The sequence below is a fragment of the Quercus suber genome, unplaced genomic scaffold, assembly GCF_002906115.3.
Source record: "Quercus suber isolate HL8 unplaced genomic scaffold, Cork oak 2.0 scaffold_21, whole genome shotgun sequence".
NCBI lineage: Eukaryota > Viridiplantae > Streptophyta > Magnoliopsida > Fagales > Fagaceae > Quercus > Quercus suber.
This window is the reverse complement of record NW_027069486.1, coordinates 777684-799371: the sequence shown is the minus strand read 5'-3', so window position 1 is coordinate 799371 and position 21688 is coordinate 777684. Positions and strand designations below refer to the sequence as shown.

General features: G+C 36.0%; 1 protein-coding gene across 2 annotated transcripts; it reads left to right on the top strand.

Annotated features, from left to right (window-relative positions):
- The first annotated feature begins 9601 nt into the window (after positions 1-9601).
- Positions 9602-21098, top strand: LOC111983224 (F-box protein CPR1). Of its 2 annotated transcripts, XM_024014897.2 has the most exons (3): positions 9602-12089; positions 12166-12247; positions 19954-21098. In XM_024014897.2, exons 1-2 carry the CDS (start codon positions 10960-10962, stop codon positions 12242-12244), a joined length of 1209 nt encoding a protein of 402 aa, XP_023870665.1. In that variant the 5' UTR covers positions 9602-10959; the 3' UTR covers positions 12245-12247; positions 19954-21098. The 2 variants fall into 2 exon arrangements, with proteins under 2 accessions (XP_023870665.1, XP_023870664.1); XM_024014896.2 differs by lacking the exon at positions 19954-21098 and having other exon boundaries at positions 12166-12384.
- Positions 21099-21688: the final 590 nt, after the last annotated feature.

Sequence of the window (21688 nt, the reverse complement as noted above, 5' to 3'; positions counted from 1 at the left end):
GGGCTTATTGTAGGAAATACTTAAGTAGGAAAAGAAAAACTGCCCTTTGGGCTTATTGTAGCAAATATTTGAGAAGGTAATCCGTAGGTCTTGGCGTCATTCTAAAAAGCAATTTTTGCTTTATGTGGACTCGCCCCTACTGGTAGTATTTCCGTAGGTGTTCAGCATTCCATGGATGTGGTAGCTTCCGTCCGTCCAGTGTCTCTAGATGGTAGGTTCCCTTCCTTTGCCGTGCCGTAACTCGGTAAGGTCCTTCCCAATTTGGGCTAAGCTTTCCTTGAGTGGGGTCCTTGAATCCTTATGCGCGTAGATTGCGGAATCCTTTCCTTATAGGACTCTGATACTGGGCGTGGATCACAAGCAACTTCCCATGCGTGGTGGCCAAGTCTTAGCTTCAACAGAGTCGTCGGCCTTCAAACCGTCAGCCTTCTCTCTTCCCTTCAGCCAAGTTGGCGTCACCACGGAACTCTGAATAACCGTCGGTTAGAACCGGAGCCTTCAGCCCCAGTTTATCTGGGTCCTGTCAGCATGATTGTCCGTTACCCGTGATTGACCCGTCAGCCCAAACTTCGGCTGACGGGTTAAGCCCATGACCTACTATCATTTATTCTTCCATATCAGTTTATTTCTTTCATTATTTTATCGTTCTCACTAAGGTTTATATATATCTCTCTCTCTCTCTCTCTCTCTCTCTCTCTCTCTCTCTCTGTGTGCAAATTTCCCATTTAGTTTTAATTGTCTTATTGGGTAATTATTGAGTAATCTTGGAATACCATAAATGCTTACTCCCTCCTCTCACATAACTGTGGTTCCCACTAATTAAATTTATGGTAAGACCCACAATTCATGTGAGATGGGAGAGTATACATTTATGGTACTCCTGGAGTATTCAATAGTTTTCCATGATTTGTGTCAATTTAGGAATTTTGCAACTTCAACAATTTAATTTTTATTAATTTTCATTTTTTTTTATCATTGTTGTTTAATGTTCCTATGAGTAAGCACGGGTTACAAGTTAGTGAACAAATAAAAGGATGTTGTCCCTCTGTCTCTCTCTCTGTCTCTCTCTCTCTCATTTGTCATGTTAACTTTGATTTTAATTTTACTTTTATTCATGGATTTAACTTTTATTATTTTAAATACATAATGCAATTTTAAAGTTCATTATTGTAGGAATATTAGGTCCAGATGTTCATTATATATTTGTAAAGTGGGCCTATGGCCCAAGCCGAGGATAAGGCCTAATCCGAGCAGGAAGAATCTCTGTCATAGGAAATTGTGTTAGCAAATAAAAGAGTTAGTTTGGGCCACAAAAGCTCAGTGAGACAAGCTGAGGATAGATGTCTCCTCGGCCAACTAAAGCCGAGGTTAGAATAAATGGCTTACTAATACAAAAGAACCTCCCAGGAAGTTCTGTTGGTACAAATAGACGTTGTGGAGGCATTAGATCAAGACAAGGCTTAAGATATTTAAGGAAGAAAGCTGTCACCACCGCATTTAATGTTCTGCAGCTAAACTTCCTGGTTGCATTAATGTGGAGAAGACCCTTGAACAGTGTAAAATTAGTTACCCCAAGATGTATAAGATTAAAGAAGGTGTCTAATGGGACAAGCACTCAAGTGGTGACTCGGGTGCTTAACAAATGTAGGATCAAGATGCTTTAGAAGGAAGATATAAAAGGGGAGACCCTTCATGAAAGAGGGGGATCGAAAAACGAGAGAAAAACACGATAGCACTAAGGAATCAAACTTGTAACCCAATTTGAAAATATTAGACAAGAACAGGGCACCTCGGATCTTGCCGAGGATAATTTTTCTTCAATATAACCCTATTTCTTTTCATTCTCCAATGATCTGAATCTATTCCAACGTTTGTTTGATCAACGACAACCCAGTTTTTCAACCCATTCTCTATAAATTTATTGTTTTGGGCTTTTTGGGCTTTAGTTCCTCTACGTAGTGGGCCACTAGTTCAAATCTGGTCCTCACAATTATTAATTAGGTTTTAATTATGAGCTAATTTTTTGCCATGTTCACTTAAATTTTTTAATCTTTGTGCCAAGTTAATTAATGAGTGCAAAATACTAATTGTCTAATAGTAATAAACTAAAAAAAAAAAAAAAATCATATATCTATTCAACAAAAATCGCCACACATTTTATCTTATCAATTATTAGAATAAAAATAATCATAATTAATAATTAAACTTAGGTAGAAATTTTAATATGAATCTAATTATGTTTTTTTAAAAAAAATAATTTGATTAATTATGCATATTGTATGATAAAAAATGTGTTTATTTTTAAATGCATTCATGCATTTGCATGGGTTATAATCTAGTTTGTATAATAAAAGAAAAAAAAAAGTTAACTTTTTTTTTTCAAATAATTTAAAGTTAAAATTTTTGTAATAAAGTTAAGACAAAAAGTAAGGTGGGACCCATAAACTGTAAATAATTTAATAAAAAAACTAACTTTGCCAAACAAACACTTATATATATATATATATATATATTTATATTTATATTTTTCATCTCTATTTCATCAAAATTCTCAATTCAAAAAAGAATCCAAAAAATTATTGTATTACACAAGGCACAAAGAAAATCCAATTGAATCTAAATTATATTTCAATTAGATTCTAAAATTTAATCCATGCATGCCAATATTTTCCCTCAATTTTGGTGCCAAAGGTGGAACCACAATAATTACAATATTAGGCAGGTAATATAAATTCATTATCACTCTATCAATCTCAATAAACTCAAATTATTATTATTTTTTAATTGAAATGTTGTCATCTTTGTTAAATGGACAAAAGAATACTTCCACTCTTTTTTTTTTTTTTCACCGTCTTTGGTTAAGACAGAATAGTTCACTAAATAGTCATTTAAAGAATATTTTTCCTCAAATTATTATTGTATTAAAATTATTGGATAAATTTTTTAATTCTTTTAAGAAGAAAATTAGAGTGAACAAAAATGTAGAGCTTTGATTCAAAATTGTCTTGATTCATCCTTCGTGATGAGGAATTACCAAAACATTTGACCTTTCACCCATTCCAATATAAATGATTAGTCAATCAAATAATAGATAGTAAATGGGTCGGTTTGAAAATAAATGAATTGCTAGTTGTAGAATATTATTCTCATCAGACTTATACCTAATTAAAATAAAACAACAAGGGTTTGGACACCTTTTCCCTCTTTCACCTAAACAAAAAGACCGACAAAAGTAAGAAATTTGATATGGGGATCTTTCTCCCATTCAAGGATCACGGTTGGGTGCCTTAGATCCAATCAAATTGCAGTGATTTTTGACAATCTCTCAAATTTTTTCAATGGTGATAAAAGGGTCCTACACACATTTATCTTGATTAAGCAGATAAACTAAAAGCAAAACTCTTGTTTTATGTTGAGTACAATAAGTTTTGAATGAGCTCCTCAAAAACTTAATGAGAATAAATGAATTTTTATTCTACATCTCGGAGCTATATATCCTCATTTAATCATGGTCATTGAGTAAATAAAATCTATATATATATATATATATATATATATTTAAAACCAAAGTTGAGAGAAAAATTAGTTAGAATCCAAATTAGATTTCAATTGGAGTCTAATTTTATACCATGTGTCCAATTTAACTTTTTAAATTTTTGTGCCAAATCAGTTATTGGTTGTAAAAACCAAAGAGACTCTACCATAGCCAAATGAGTTATTGGTTGTAAAAACCAAAGAGACTCTACCATAGCTAACTCCATAATCTTAGAAAATATCTCGACCCTATCTATTGATTAGTAGAGATTATCCGTCTCCCCACCAAACACAAAATGACAACTCTCTCTCTCTCTCTCTCTCTCTCTCTCTCTCTCACATATTTGTGTGTGTGTGTGTGTGTGTGTGTGTGAGGGGTCCGAGGACTGAAGAGGATTGGATTAGGGATTAGATTGCTTAACCCACACCCAAGGAGATAAACGCGCTCTGAAGATTTCACCCACCTGAGGATGGAAGCATAGTCAAAACAATGGGCATCTTGTAATGTTCTAAGGTATGGAAAGGGGTAGCAACAAAGGCAAGGAAGAAAGGAGGAAGTTTCATGGAAGGAACACTTTCCTCCTCCGCATTGAATGTCCTGCACCAACCTTATTAGTTGCATTAATGAGAAAATGACTCTTGAACAGTAATTTCACAGCTAGCAGCTCTTTCCACCACCTTAAGCAGAGTTTTGATGGGACAAGTATCCTTAGGAACGCCTGGAGGCATATAGATGGAGGGCTAGGATGCAAAGAAGGGGAATATAAAAGGAGGGGAGTCTCCCATAAAAAGGGGACAGACATTATTGTTTTTGAAATTGAAAAAAGAGAAAGTGAACAGTGTTTTATCTGGTGTAGAACTCAAACATTACATATAAGAAACTAATCCTCGGACCTGCCCGAGGAGAGTTTTTTTTTTTCTCATTATCTACTTATGTTATTCCTTTTTGTTATCCTAGACTCTTCGATCTTAGACTTAAACCTAGTTTAGAACTGCATTTGAAATATTTTCCCACTCTCTATAGAAATTCTATTGTTTAGGCTTGGTTTGAAGGGTAAGGTACCACTGTTCTTAGTGGGCTTGGGCCTTTATTTTCTAAGTACTTACAATTGGTGTCGTGTCATGCCCCGAACCCAAAAGGGGCCAAAGCATGAGAAATACATCCCAAGGGTACCTGTAGATTTTTCCTTTTTGGCAAAATCGAACTATAGGAGATCTTTATTTTCCTTTATTTTCCACAGGATAAGAATATATAATCATACTAAAATCTCCACAACTCTATAACACATTTATGAACAATAACTAAAAATCATGTGCCTCCACATAATACATGAATATATTACAAAACTCTAATTAAATTACACAAAGTCACAATCTTATCAAGAATAAGGACCTTAACATCAAGTCTAGGCCTACCACACCAAAGGCTAACAAACCTCAAGTGACCCACCTCCAATAAAATTAATTAAGTTCTCGTTGAACATAGCAAGATTGAGTCACCAACCATTTACAACAAAAGTCTCAGAATTTAACATAGCACTCTAATCATCACCAAAGAAGTAAGCTGCATACCCAATGTATAGGTAATAAATCTAAAAAACTGTTAGAGGGTGAGATGAGCTAACTCCTAATAAGTAGCATAATTAATGGGGGTGGGGGAAATGCAAGTTTCATGATAATGAACAGTTTACAAAACATGTTTTAGTTTGAGATATTGCTAACTGGCTACTGCAAGATCATTTTCAATAATAATGTAACAAGAATGATTAAATGATGAAACACAAAATTTCTCAAAATAATACTATGAAACTATATATTATAATCTGTGAGTACTAATAATATAATTCCAAAGCCATAAAATCCAACATATAGTAATTTATCACAAATATACCACATTCTCACATAGGCCGATTAGGGGATCCACCCATTCACAACTGGCATGATATTGTCCTCTTTGGTATGCAGACTCTTGGCCCCATGGACAACAGCCTCACCCATACCCTCAAGGTTTTTCTCTCCCCCATGGGTAGCAAAGAGAGCGCATCTAATAGAAGCTCTCTTGCAGCCGGTCTCTTAGCCCTATGGGCAGCAATCTCACCCACACACAATCAAGGAACCTCTTCCCCTCATGGGCAACAGGGAAGAACGTGTCATCCAAAGTGAAAAGGCACTGACGTGGATTTAATTCCGTTGTCACAAAGAATACAGAAATCAAATCAAGTGATCATCAGGAAATCATACATGACATGGTGTTAAAACCACATAATGCTCACAGGGTACATTACTTTGAAACACACAGTTTATATCCAGGTAGTTCAGAAAAACTTTAAATAATCTAACTTCCACAAAGTTTGTAAGAGCATCTCCAGCAGATTCTCTAAATTTTTGTACTATTTGAAGAATGAACAGTAACTTTTACCTTTAACTACCCACTTTTTCAAATATACTTTCCAACAGATTCTCTATCCCATTCTTTATCTCATTTAAATATTATTTCTTTATTAATTCTTTATTCTTTTTTTAACAACTACACATCTTCCAACATTTTTTTTATTCAATACTTGATTATTATAATAGAAAAAAATATTTGAAGGATGAATAGTAAAAGCTACAGTGTTCTCTACTTATAAAGAAACACTGTAGCAACTCTACTCTAAAAAATAGAGATAGAGAAGCTGTTGAGGGGGTTTTGGAGGGATTGATACTCTAAATTTGGCTTTAAAGAAGCCATTGGAGATGCTCTAAGGTTTTCAACTTCATTCTAGTCAAAAAAAATTTCTATCAATTTCCCTCATAACAAGACAAGATAAGCATCTTTAAATTTTCTAATATACCATAAAATTCATGATTTCCCTATCAAAGATTAAATAAAAGATGCTCATTTTTCCATATCAACAATTCATGTATTTCCCCAAATGCAATTTCAAATATGATGCATTTTCATACATATAATCATATATATTAAGGTTACGACACAATAGTTTTTAGGAAAATATAGTTTCCATAAGTAGTTTCCAAAAGCGTGTCTAACCCAAAAACAACATTTATACAACATGGTTACTTTTCAAAATCCCATTAAAAAGTTACTTGCAACCCGCAAAAAGCCTAATTCTCCAAGCTCCAAAGGAGATTAGCTAGAACCTTAACAATATCAAGGAAACCTAACATAATAAGCATAAAGCTTAAAATTGTATCTAACTATAATTTAGGAATTGCCAAATATGCACTTAATTAGGCAAGCCTAGTATTTCACCTCATCAATAACATATTCCTCTTCCAAAGTTTCTTAACAAATTAATTCACAAGGCAAAGACTTCAATTTATAAATTTAATCTATTCAATATCATCTCTAACATTATGACTAGCTTCCATAAGATTTACACAATATCATCAAGAGACACATGTAAGCAAAATCAAAATATCCTCCAACGCAAGGAAGATAGAAGAGGCAAACATTGTTTTATTAGCCAATTTGGATAGTCTGTAGCCTTAAACCTGACAAAGCTTGGGTCCACATTCTTAAAGCTAAATATCTTCAGAGGTGAAGCTTCCTAAAAGTTTCTATGTGCTCGTACTCCTCTTGTTTATGGAACAAAGCCAAAGAATTACTGAAAAAAAAGGTGCTTATTGTCAAATTCAATCTGATTTTGATACCAACATTTGGGAAGACCTTGGATCTCATCCCAATCAAACTTTACTCCTTACTCAGTAGGAGCCATCCTTATTGATATAAACTGGGGTTTTCAATTACAAGATCACTTTAATTCGGATTTGGACACCAATATTCTTACTGAACTCTGACTATACCTCCATCAGTAATATTTTGTAGATACCTCTCTCTCTCTCAAATAAATGCACCGACAAGTTGATTTGGATCCCTAACAACCATGGAATTTTTCTGTGAAATCAGCCTACTTACTAGATCAATCTCTCAAGTTCCATGAATGGAAGCATCTTTGGAAGCTAAAAATTCATGAGAGATTCAAACTTATGTTGTGGAAAATTGCTTGAGATATTCTTCCCTCCAAAGCCACCCTCAATAGAAGATGGGCCCAGTCAAGTATGTCTTGTATTCTTTTTTTTTTTTTTTGATACGAGTATGTCTTGTATTCTATTCCAACATGATATAGAAACAATTGATCATATTCTTGTTACTTGCCTGGTTGCCCCTTCACAGCTAGCATCTGGTCCTTTTCGCCATGGTCAATCCGCGCAGCTACTCTTGGGCCCATGTCTCCAAGTGACATAGTTAGATTTGGTGAATGAGTTTGGTGATATTGTGTTTGCTCATTCAAGTCTCCTTCCCCTACAGACCCAACTCAGGGAGAAGCCCAAGGAGCCTTCCAAGCCATTAAATTCTGTCTCACATAAGATTCAATATGTTATTTTTAAAGGGGATTCCAAAGGTGTCATTGAAACCTTAATGAACCTATATGTTTCTCCCCCTTGGTTCCTTGTTCCATTGTTCTCTGATCTAAAATCAACTCTTTCCTTTTTATCTTGTTGGCATTTCAATTTTTGTTCTTAGGCCTGTAAATTTTTTGTTTCACAATATAACACGTTGGGCAGCCTTTTGTAATTGGGATGGGCTATATCCATCTCTTTTCTTCCTTCTTGAGTGCTTGCCCCAAGTTGGAGATGGGTTGGGCCTCTCTTGTTTCTCTATATAATATAATATAATATATATATATATATATATATATATAATTCATATGCAAACAGTGCTTTGCACTAAATAATGTTACCTTTCAGCTGAAATTAAAAGCAAAAAAAAAAAAAAAGAATTACTCTGTAGCAAATACACAAGTCTGGTTACATGCCATAGACAAAAGAGACAGTACAAGTAGCCGCTCCATTGTCAATTTTTAAGTTCATGATGACAGTGATCGGAAAAATAAAGGTATCTATGCTAACAAAATGAAATAATATCATGCACTAATAAGTGCATCCAGAACACCATGAAATAATATATGCAACAAGATCTCAAATGAATTATACATATTTTTCTTAACTTGTCCTGGTAGAAGAAGATAACAAGATGCTAATGACAGATAAATTAAAGATCGCTAGGTACAACCAATGCCAAGGAATAGTCACCCTACAGCTATATCATCATTGTTGTCTGCATCAACATCGATATCTGATTTAAGGATGTGCGTTTCTCTTGAGGAATTGAAGAATCATAAGATATATTTAGTTCTTTTTGGTATGCATTGTGATCCTCATTGTAGATCACATTGGCATGATTGACTTTGATTGGGGATGTTTTTTTTTTTTTTTGGATCTAAGAATAAAAAAAATCCACTTATTCCTTATGATTATTATCAGGATTTTCATTTGCGCTTGAGTGTTCACTGCTATTCCAAAAAATCTTAAATAATTAATTTTATAGTAAAAAGTATTTAAAAAGATAAAGGTATTACATAAAATATTATTTGATTGTGAAGAAAAATTATTTAATGATTAAAAATTTATCAAAATGATAAATTAGTGTAATATTACTGAAAGTATATTAGAAAAAAATGTCAAAATTGATATATATATATATATATAAACATTTGACCAACCTTTTTATTAATCCATTGGAGGATTTGTAATCGACCTAGCAATCTTAGGACTAAGGTTTGGTGGTTATTGGTGTTGTTTTAAATTCAAAAACATATCTATAAATTTAATTGTTCACATAACATTTTTCTTTTTTTTAGCACCACATAATATTTCTAAAGGCTAAATATTGGCAAATTTTTATATAACTGTAGTCAGAGATGTTCAAACGAACCCATAACCCAATGGAACCACCTGACCCAGTGCCATTCGAATTGAAATTAACGCGATCCAAGCTGCTAGCAGTCAATGACGGGTCTCCAGTATTAGAAACTAAAGGTTGTGGATTGAGTGGTGGTTTTGAGTTTTGAAACCCGATAAAAACTAAGGACCCGTTTGGTTTAGAGGTGTCTCAGTTTTCATAACTCAAATTCAAAACCTATAACTCATAACTCAAACTCCACTGTCACTCAAAAAATTCAACACTTTTGTTTGGTCACAAAACTCATTCCTGTATCTCAATTTTTAACTTCACTTTTTGCCAAAATGATGGACCCACCCACTGACGTTGCACAGAAGAATATGGTTGCTACCCATGTCCCTTTTCTTTTCTGCTCTTCAAACCTAACTTCACTGAAACTTAGCTCCACCACCACCAACGGCAAACCCAGAAATCCAAGCAAAATTTGCCAAACAGTATATTTCCCAAAAAAAAAATTAGCTGAATGGCATGTGTTCAAAGTTAATTAGTTAGTTAGATTGTTTTTGGAAGTTGATTTTAGCAAACTCGACTTTGGGCTAGAAAACGAACATTATAGTAGCGTTTTTTTAGTGCCTATAGCAACGTTTATAAAAGCATTTTTACAAACGCCACTAAAAAAAACGCCACTATAGTGTTCATTTTTCACCCTAAAGTCGAGTTTGCCAAACTCAACTTTCAAAAACAGTCCAAACTTACTAAATAACTTTGAACGCATGTCACGCGCCTAATTTTTTTTGAAAAATATACTGTTTGACAAATTTTGCCCAGAAATCCACAATCACCACCACCACCACCACCACCACCAACCCTCAACACAACCACAACCTCCACAAAAAATCCGAATGAATCAAAAATCCAAACCCACCAACAGCCCTTAACCAAAGCCACAACCTCCACCAAAAAATCCAACCTCAAATCACCACAACCACAACAAAAAAACCCAAACCCAAATCCTTAGATCGGAGACCCAAACTCAGCCATCTCTACCATCACCGCTTGAAAAAAGAAAAAAAAAAGAAAAAAAAAAAAAGAAAAGAAACCAGAGTGAAGAACAAATAAAGAAAGAAAAGAAAAAAGAAAAGAGAGAAGAAACTAAGAGCAAAAACCCACCTTGAAGAAGAAAAGAAACAAAAGAGAAAAAAAGGAAAGAAAAAGAAAGAAGTAAAAGATCCGGCCTGGGCTCAGTCCGATCTCGAGGTCCGCGTGTCTCGAGGACGGCAAAGCTTCCGATCTCGAAGTCCGATCTCTGGTCTTGCTCTCTCTCTAATGACTGAATCTAAGCTCATCAAAAATTCTCTCTCTCTCAGCCTTAATCCATCAAGATCTAGACCAGATCCTTTGAGATCTGCTGAGATCTTGTCAAGATTCGTCTAAATCTCATCAATATTAGGCAACAAGCTCATCATCGTTGCTTCATCGATTTCGCCTGAAACTGACCGTCGTCCACTCGAGTCGAAACCAACTCGACCAGTGGTTAGTGGCAGTTAACAACGGGTTTATTTTTGCTTCACCTGATCAAATTGGGTCGTTTGTGGGTTGAGGCCAAACCCAACTATACCTGTTTGAAATCTGGAAATAGCAATCCCCAACCTAGATCTCATCATCACCATCGTCACCTCATGATGTCGCATCTTCCGGTAGAGATAATCACTGAGATACTATCCCGATTACCAGTGAAGTCGCTCTTACGCTTCCTCTGCGTGTCGAATTCATGGAAAGACCTAATCAAGCATACAGATTTCATCAAGTTGCATCTCCACCGCTCCATCGAAACTAACAGAGATCGCACCCTCATCCTCCAGAAACACATTAATGGTGTGCCTCGTTATTTCTTCTCCGTCCATTTCCCAACCGAGAATCACTTCGACAACGCCTTCAAACTTTATCAGCCACTGCACCGCCGTTTTGGTAAGGTAGTTAAAATTTTAGACTATTGCCACGGCTTGGTTTGCATTTATCACTGGACCGATGAAATTGCGATTTGGAATCCATTGATCCGAAAGTACAGGATATTGCCAACGGAACCGATACTGAAACCTTCTTATTCTTATAAGTCTGAGAGTCTAGCATTTGGGTACGACCTGTGTAACGATGACTATAAGGTGTTGAGGGTTACGACTTTTCATAATGGAGGTCAGCCTCTAAATGAGTTTGAAGTGAAGATATATAGTCTTAGGTCGCATTCTTGGAGAAAGATTGAAGATCAATGGCCAAAAAAGGAATGCACAATAGCTTCTACCTCGGCGTCCTTTAATGGAGCGATGCATTGGTTAGTAGCTGAGGATATTTCTTGCCTTCTTGCTTTTGATCTTGCCACCGAGAAATTCCGGGTCTTTCAAACTCCGGTTCAACAAGAAGTTGAGTTGAGGACACGTTTGGAAGTGTTGAAAGGACAACTCTGTTTTATTGAATTTGCAAATGAATATAATGATGTTTGGCTGATGAAAGAATATGGGGACGCAAGTTCTTGGACTCGGATTTATAAAATTGAGCGAGGTTCAGTGCCTTGGTCTTTCTCATATTGCAAACCTTTAACGTTTTCAGAGAATGAGAAGAAAGTTTTATTGGAGATGCGCCAGTATAACCAAACAAAACTTGTTTGGTATGAAATAGAGAAGAAAAGGTGCGAGAGGGTTAAGATTCAGAATTTGCCCAATTGGTTTAGTACAGCAACTTGTGTTGGGAGTCTTCTTCTGCTTGATGGTGATAATGTGATTGATCCGGCAGAGCAGAAGAACAAGAGAAAGAGGTAAAGTGATAAGAGTTCAATGAATTTGTTTTTGTTAACTCATTTTCTAACACATGTTGGTCTTTGTTTTTGCCAGGAATGAAAGCCCATCAAAGGTTCCTAATCCTAACCTGTTAGGGAAAGTAGTAGATGAAAATGAAAAGCAAGAAGGATAAAAGGTGATTGTAAAATCTACTTGAATATTTCAAAAGTAATAAATTTGTCAATTTGTTGTGTTGATCAGAAAAACTTGATCATTTTTACCCTCATATAACAGAAGTTGGATTGTTTGTGTCCTCTAGAATATTTTAGCTTTGTTTGTGTCCTCTAGAATATTTTAGCTATTTTCTCATTTTGTCAACGTGTTATGAAACTTGTACACTTATTAGTGTGTTGCATATCTCATATGGCAAATTTTTTTTTTTTTTTTTTTTGTGGAGGAATATTGTTTATCAGTTGTGTCTCAAGTCTTGAGTAGCTCTTATTATGCCTAGATGCTTAGTGGCAATACTGTGGTGTATATTAATTGTTGTGGTAGTTATTAAACATCCTTAGGGGCTCATGACTGCATTGATACTAGGAGTTTCCAAATTTCAGTGCTAATATTTAGCTTGATAAATTGAGAAAGTACTAATTGTATTTAGGAAACAAGTTTTCAGCCATCTTTTATGAATGATTCTGTAACTTATGCCTTGAGATTTCTGAATGGTTTGCTTTCTTCAAATCCTTGTGTATTTGTTTCCTGTATTAGGGGATGTGAATGAATTTTACTGGATTCGAGGTTCTCTTAACTTAATGAACGTCTATGTACGGTGGTTTTCAAATTATAAATGTCTAGCCATATCAAAAGGGTTCTCTCAAGTGTGCACGTGTTAATATGTATAATGCTACACAGTGAAAGGTAGAAGCTAATCTATATGAGTAAATATGATTATATCTATAATGTTGCACAGTGAAAGGTGGAAGCTAATATATATGAGTAAATATGGCCTAATGTATTTCTAGTTGAGGTCTCAATGTTTAAGGGGAATTATGGCTTATCGTTATTGACTAATTGTTCAATGTGATCATTTTCTAGTACTTACAAAAATGATCACATTTTGAAATTTTTAATTGGAATTTTAATAACTCAAGGTTGCATTATTTTCTTAGCTAATCTTACTTTACAGAACTATGCAATTTTAGTGTAGACTAATTAGCAGCTTTTCATCATCGAAAAGTGGTCTGGTTAATTCCTTATGCATTAGGTAGGAAGTTATTTGTTCATATATTTGAGGGGTGGTTCTAGGGATAAGAATGACCTTCATGTAGATCTACCTCAACTTAGAAAAAGTATGTCATCGGATCTGTGTTATGATAATGTGGTGATTTATATATATATTTATTATTTTAGTTATTGACATTTCTAGTGGAGATGTGGCCTTGTGAGCTGCTTAAGAAGTACTAGAAGAGAGGTTGTGAGCTGCTTAAGAAGTAATAGAAGATAGGAAAAACTTTTGAATACAACATTCTTGCATAGATTAGACTCTTTTTTTTTTAGATCATGTCATTGATCAGGAGGGGCTATTTTTTAGTTCGTTGTTGGAGAATTTGCTAGATCAATGAGATTTAGAGTTTCTTTCCAGAAAGTTGTGACATATTTGAGTAACATATAGATCAATAATTCAAAGGAAAAGTTATGAGATGGATACAAGAAGTTTCTTCCCTGGCTATTTGTAACTTTTTTTTCCTTGTGAGGTTGGATTAATTATTCTACAAGGAAGTCTGCAAAAAACTTTTCCCCCTTAAATTATATTCGTAGATACTTCGTTTGCATCTGGTCGATTATGTTAGATTGGCCTCTTAAGGTTAAGTATGTAACGGAGTCGATCATTGCATTATGGGTTTCTATAAGATGGTAGATCATGTTGGATTCCTTGTTTTTTGCCTTTGACATTTAAGGTTGACGTAGGACAACCACACAAACAATAGAAACAATGGAATAAGAAGATAAACCCTAGGAGTCAGCACCTAAGGGTTGCTCGGAGTTAGCACCAATCAAAACTGGAGTCGGCACCAGTAAAAGAGAACACGTTTTTTTTTTTTTACTAATCATCAAAACTGTCTTACAATAATCCCAAAAAGTGTTTAAATAGCTAACATAAAGAAACCCTAATTATTAAATGTTTGGGCTTGCTGAAACTCAAGCCCAATGACTAATAGGCCCTACCCATAAGGCCACAGGTTGGGCCATCTTCTTTCTCCTATACATGCGTGTAATTGGGGGCTTGTATCTCATGTCCGCACCAACTCCCCCCCGGGTGAGAAGAACTCGACCCCGTCAAGTGGAAATCTAAAGAGCTCTGATAATACTCCAACAAGTCAGGATCCAGTCACTGTAGCTCATCTCGAGTAATCCAAGTGCAATCAGAATCTAGTCGCCCTCGCCACCGAACTAGGAAACGGTGAACTCCTCCATCCCTGGTAGAAACAATCTGTTCATCTAAAATAGCATCAATAGATTCTTTATGTGCATAAGGTAGATTTAAGGGTAAAGGGGTGGGAACAGGGGCATCAATAGGATTAGGCAAAGACTCATCAAAAGGGATATCAGAAATAGCTGTGAGGCTTTTATAAGCAACTAGATCCTCAATATTAAAGGAGGAGCTAATACCATAATCAGGAGGAAGTTCAATGACATAAGCATTTGGGCCCATTCGTTTCAATACCTTGAATGGTCTAGCACTACGAGCCTGCAATTTTTTAATGGTCCCAGAGGGAAACCGTTCAGGTCGAATCCGAATCATGACATAATCCCCTACCTGAAACTCTGCATGACGCCGATGAGTGTCAGCATGAATTTTATATTGAGAATTACTTGCTTGAATTTTTTTGCGAATCTCATTATGCAAATCATGAATATGTCATGCAAATGCCTCAACAGACTCAGACACCCTAACATGTGGGGACATGGGCAAAAGATCTAAGGGCTTCTTAGGTGTATATCCATGCACAACCTCAAAAGGACTAGCGCCTATAGACCTATTGACAGAGCTATTATATGCAAGTTGGGCTACAGGAAGAATTGAATCCCAATTTCTATTGACTTCACCCACTAGATACTAAAGGAGATTGCCTAGATTATGATTAACCACCTCAGTTTGACCATCAGTTTGAGGATGAAATGCTGTGAAAAATTTCAATTTGGTGCCCACTAAATGCCACAAGGTCTTCCAAAAATAACTCATGAAGCGAACATCCCTATCAGACACTATGGTTTTGGGAAGACCATACAGTTTGACAATCTTATCAAAGTAGAGCTTTGCAATCTTAGAAGCATCAGAGGTCTTTGAACATGGTAGGAAATGAGCCATCTTAGAGAAGCGATCAACAACTACTAGAATGGAATCATGCTTCCTAAAGGTGTGAGGCAAACCTAACACAAAGTCCATACTCACATCCTGCCACGGGCGGTCTGGCATAGGTAGAGGCGTGTACAGGCCAGTGTTTTGCTTGCGATGTTTGGCCAGTTGACAGGTATGACACTAACCAACTATCTTGGCAACGTCCCTCTTAAGACCAGGCCAATAGAATTGACGTTCCACTTCCTCAATTGTTTTGTCTCGGCCAAAGTGACCTGCAAGGCCTCCTGCATGTATCTCCCAAACTAAGAAATCTCGTACTGAAGACCGAGGGATACATAATTGGTTGGTTTTGAACAAGTAACCATCTCGAAGGGTATAATCATCCAGGATTGGTCGTGGGACATTACTTAGGCTAATGTAGAGCTCCCCAAAATCTGGGCATGACTCATATTCATCCTTAAGTCGCTCAAACCCAGTAACCTTAACACTCATGACAGATAGCAAAGACACCCTTCGACTTAGTGCATCAGCGGCCTTATTCTCAACTCCCGCCCTATGTTTCACCACAAAGTAATAGCGTTGCAGAAACTCAACCCAACTACCATGCCTAAAATTCAGCTTCTTTTGAGAATGAAGATAGCGCAAAGCCTTATGATCAGAGTAGATAACAAACTCTCGGGACAGTAGGTAATGGCGCCAATGCCAAAGAGCTCGAATAATGGCATAAAACTCTTTGTCATATGTGGAGTACTTTTGCTTAGCATCATTCAATTTCTCACTGAAATAAGCAATCGGGTGACGCTCTTGACTAAGTACTCCTCCTATACCAATACCTGAGGCATCACATTCCACTTCAAAAGGCTTGGTAAAATCAGGGAGACGCATGACAGGTGCCTCAGTCATCTTTTGCTTTACCTCAGGGAAAGCCTTAGTAGCAGCTTTAGTCCAAACAAACTCCCCTTACTTCATGCAGTCAGTGATGGGGGACATGATGGTACCAAACCCCTTGATGAATCGGCGGTAAAAGGAAGCGAGCCCATGAAAACTTCGAATTTCATGGATATTCTTGGGCTCGGGCCACTCCACAATTGCTTGAACCTTTTGGGGGTTAGCCAGAACAAAAACTAAACAATAGAAAAATAGAAAAACTATTTTGGGGGTCAGCTCATGAAAACTGACGCAGGACAACCAGAACAAAAACTAAACAATAGAAAAATAAAGGGATATGACCTAGGAGTCAGCACCTAGGCCTTCCTTGGAGTCAGCACCAAGCGGGAAAATCACTAGAAGTTAGTACCTAGGGTAGACCTAGAGTCAGCACCAGACCAAACAGCCATTGTTTTCATTCATCAAAATATCAACTATCTCCTTAAGGAGTACAATAGGTTACTTATAAAGGATTGCTAAACCCTAGTTCTAATTGGCTAGGAAACCCTAATTGCCTTATTACAAAAATAACCTTACTTCTAAATTAAAATACTAAAAGCCCAATAACTAAAAGCCCAATAAACTAATAGACCTAAAACATAAAAATACAATGGGCTTGCAAACATAAATAATACTAAATAATAATCTTCTTGTGTCTCCCGCATCATTCTCCTCTGGTTGGAGAAAACTCGACCTAGAGTTCTAAAGTGTTGAAGGATTAGGATGCTGACAAGTAACACTTGCTTCAAATCTGGAATCACCTTAGGGAGCATAGGGAAAAGAAAAACCGTGAATTCCACCACATCAAACTCATTTGGAATAACAAAATCAATGTGTGGAATTTGTATAATCTTGTCTTGAACCTTATGAACCATAGGAAGCACTGTAGTTTTAACCTCTTCGACTTCACCAAGATGTAGATCTTCAAGGACTGTGGAGGGTTGATCAGAAGCACATTCAACAACTTCAACTTTCACATAATGTGCACCCCCTAACATAATACTCTCTTTAGGCACCTTCTCTTCACCTTGTTGCTCTTCAATAGATTCATTTTCTTGCACGCATGTTAAAGCAACACTTGTCGAGGCATGTACGTCTGTATCAACATTAGGCTTTGGTGTTGCTGGAGGATTCTCAATGACCAAGATATCATCATCAATTTTGTCTTCTATTAGGGCAGCAAGAAGTTTATTGTGATCTAGTGTCCTTGGTTTCCCAATTGAATCGGATTGAGTCTTCTTGTGTTGAGCAATCCTGTCCTGAATATCTTTCATGAGCTTTATAGTTAATTCTGTTACTTCCCTGGTAGAAGTTTCCTTGGTAGATTGTTCAAAAGTCCGTTGAGGACATGAAATAGGATGATGATGATGAGAATTCATCATATTTGCTTCAACTTGAAAAATACCACACTGAGATTGAGATTAGGGTAGATACTTAGCTCGATAGTATGGTGATAAATACTCATCACAAAGTTTTTCTTTCATATCTTCCCATACACTGATGGCAGGTTCATAATCCACATAGCGGAAATATTCAAGCTTCTCCCAAAACCTTTGTGCGTGACCTCTTAACTTCAACTTGGCATACCTAACCTTTTTATTATCTGCCCAATTTGCTTGCTCAAAGAATTGCTCCATCCCATTTATCCAGTTGACAAAATCTCGTGGATAAGTATCATCACCATCAAAATAAGGTGCTTCTAATATTACCATGATTCTCTAAAATAGTGCTTCAACAAATAGTTGGAAGTTAGAACAAGAACCTATGGAGAACAATTTAAAGGCCCAAGACAAACAATGGGCTGTCACAGTAACAATAATTTCTTCTTCTTTTTCTTTTTCTTTTTTCTTTTTCTCTTTTTTTTTTCAAAATAAGAAAATACACTGTGCGATGGACTTAAGACATTACAGACTTTTAAAAGAAGTTCAAACAACAGACTCTAAAAGAAAGACACTCAAACCGCGGACAAAAGAAAAGAAAAGAAAGACCACAGAAACTAAGTTGATTGGCGATAGGCTCGTGGTGCTAGGGATCGGCGATTAGTGGCGGCGCAACGTCGGGGAAGACATCGGCGGCACGAAGCATGGAGGAGTGGTGGCTGCTGTCTCGGGCCTTGGCATTGGAGTGGGTCGGTGTCCTCAACAGCGGTGGTCGACGTCCTCAGCGGCGGTGGTCAAGTGTGATAATGGGTTCGGCGGCTGGTGGCTGCTGGGTTTTGGGGCGGTGGCTGTTGATTTGTGGGTTCCGGCGGCTGGTGGCTGATGGGCTTGCATGGGTTTTTTTTTTTTTTTTTTTTTTTTTTAATAGGTGAGATTTTCCGGCTCTTTCCTGCGGTGATGCTTCATCGGATCGGTGTTTGCTCTGATACCAAAACTGACGCAGGACAACCAGAACAAAAACTAAACAATAGAAAAATAAAGGGATATGACTTAGGAGTCAGCACCTAGGCCTTGTTTGGAGTCAGCACCAAGCGGAAAAACCACTAGGAGTCAGCACCTAGGGTAGACCTGGAGTTAGCACCAGACCAAAAAAAGACCAAACGGCCATTGTTTTCATTCATCAAAATATTAGCTATCTCCTCAAGGAGTACAATAGGTTACTTATAAAGGATTGCTAAACCCTAGTTCTAATTGGCTAGGAAACCGTAATTGCCTTATTACAAAAATAACCTTACTTCTAAATTAAAATACTAAAAGTCCAATAAACTAATAGACCTAAAACATAAAAATACAATGGACTTGCAAACATAAATAATACTAAATAATAATCTTCTTGTGTCTCCCGCATCAAAGGTTCTAGTTGTGCCTGAATGGGATGACTTGGGAGCTTCAGTTCATTCTATGTTGGTGGAAGAATTTTTGAAGAATGACTCATGAACTTTTTATTGTTTCATTTTAAACGTTTGGGAAGCCTGAGCACTTTTTAAGAATTGCAATTATCTGTTCAAGGTGGTGCCTTAGGCCAACGCCAATCGCCTTTGGGCAAATGGCATCTCTTATAAGTACAGAAGTGGTAGGTGATTTCATTGATTCTTTTGGTCTCTAAATAGTCAAATGTAGCAATATTTATAAATTTTAAGAATAATATGATGACAATAATAGATAGTGACATGTGGTCATGCAATATAACCAGAAGTTTATTTTGTAAATTGGTAGTGAAAACAAAAGAGTTCTGGAAAATTTATGTCAGTCCATTTTAAATATATCTTATTGAGGGAATTTATTGAAGAGAATGTAACATGGTGTTTCTGGTACTTTAAACTCCATGCATCAAGTTTCTTTAGTGAATTTTTTGTATATATTTATCATTGGGGGTTATTGGCTTGTATATATGCTTTGTTCTTTAATGACCTTCTGATTATATATTTTCTTTTTGCACATGAGTACTCTTGCAAATAATGATAGGAATATAGGATGTGTCCAAGTTTCATAAATGTTTCAGGCTAAGAAAGTGAGGAGCTATTAATGTCTTTGGTTCTATTTTTTCGTTTATTTGTTGAAATACCTTCTTGTTGCAGCATGGTTCTTATGTTTCAATGGGTGGATATTGATTATTTTCAATTTTTTTTTGTTGGGGTTTCTCTTTCCTGATAATAAGCCCTGATATTGTTACAGTATGCTAGATACGACTTTTGGTTTTATAAAGAACTTGCTAGGGTGTTCTGGTGGATTAATGAGAAAGGCTATCAATTGTTTGCCTGTAGCATGGAATGTATCTTCAAGTCTCTTCCGTCTTAGTTTCTTTGCGGAGTTTGTAGTTCCCTGTCACCGAATTTGACTTTTAATCATGCAGTGAGTTATAGCCTACAACAATAAGGTGAGATATATTGGTCGGTATTGGAATCCTAGTTGGTTAAGTTCAATTTTCATGCTTTTGCAACTCTTATGACTTCCCCTTCTTCAGAATGGTTCAAAAATGATTTCAATGCTACTTGATATAAATGGAGGATGATTGTGTCCTATACCTGCTAAAGTCATTTGGATAGAACTTACAAGTAGGTCTTTGTGTAGAGGCTCAAGTTTTTGATGTGAAAATTGCCCTGTTTACAACTTTGACATCCCAGTACAGTGTGAGTAGGATGTCATTAATGTTCTAATGAAGGTTTTTCATAATGTAAGGAAACTTCTTATAAATAAACATGTTTAACTGCTATTTTTCCTTTTTTTTTTTACAAATTTTTGCCTTGTTGGATGACCAGTTTTGGTTAATTTATCTATTCATCTTGTTCTAGCACAAGAGAAAACCAATTGATGCAATTAACATTGTTAACATATACTATACTTTTTTTGGCCAGACAAAATGTTGATTGTTGAGCTCTAATTCATAGATTTAAGTCTCCAAACTCTCTTTCCAATGGGATTTTGTAATCACCATATGTTCAATTATGATTCTCAACTATTGCAAGGGCATTTTAGTCCAATATTTGTGCTGGGGGGTTTATGGGTTGGTGTATTGTTCAATCTTGCTTGTTTCAACAACACATTGGTTTCACATGTTCTGGATGTCTAGAAATTGTGATTTCAACTTCCTTTTGAAATGGAAATGGCTGCAGCTAGTTTTTCCTAAAATTCAACATAGGACCATGGTGTTTACTTTGGTAAAGGAGGGTCTATTCATAGAGGCTGAAATTGCTAGTGTTAAAGTCACTCCCACTTGAATTTGTTTTCATGAATGTGCCTAGTCTAGAATTATCCATTGACTGTCACAAATGTTATGTAATTTTTGTGGATGATTTAGTCAATATTGTTGGATTTTTCCTCTCACCTTCGTTTCTTAAGTTCATAAAGTGTTCCTTAGTTTTAAAAGACTTGTTTGATCGTAACATTAAATCATTATAAGGTATGATGATAAGAGTTTTCTCTCCACTTGCCAAGCCACCATACTGTATTGCAAGCAAAGTTTTTTTGAATACTGTAGTGGAGGCCCATTTGGATTTGGTTTGAGAAACAAAATATTTTGGTATTGGACATTGGTGTAACGTTTTGAAGTTATATATATAGATATATCCACACACACACATAAACATAATTACATATGAGTATGGTAAGTTAGTAACTCTCAAATTATTTACACTTGTCACCTCATTATAGAAATAATAGACACCTTGAATCAATTTAAAAGAATCATTTTCCTGTACGGAAAAAACAGTTGGTACAAAACAATTCAATATGTTTGAAGGGGCTAAATGTACTAGATTATTGAATAATATGACTAGAAGTGTGAGTGTTTAATTTCTATGCAAACAATGCTTAAAACTGAATAATATTACTTTCTTGCAAAAATACAATTTTGGTTACATTGCCACCCAGACGCAATACAAGTTGTAGCTGCCCCCATTGTCAAATTTTT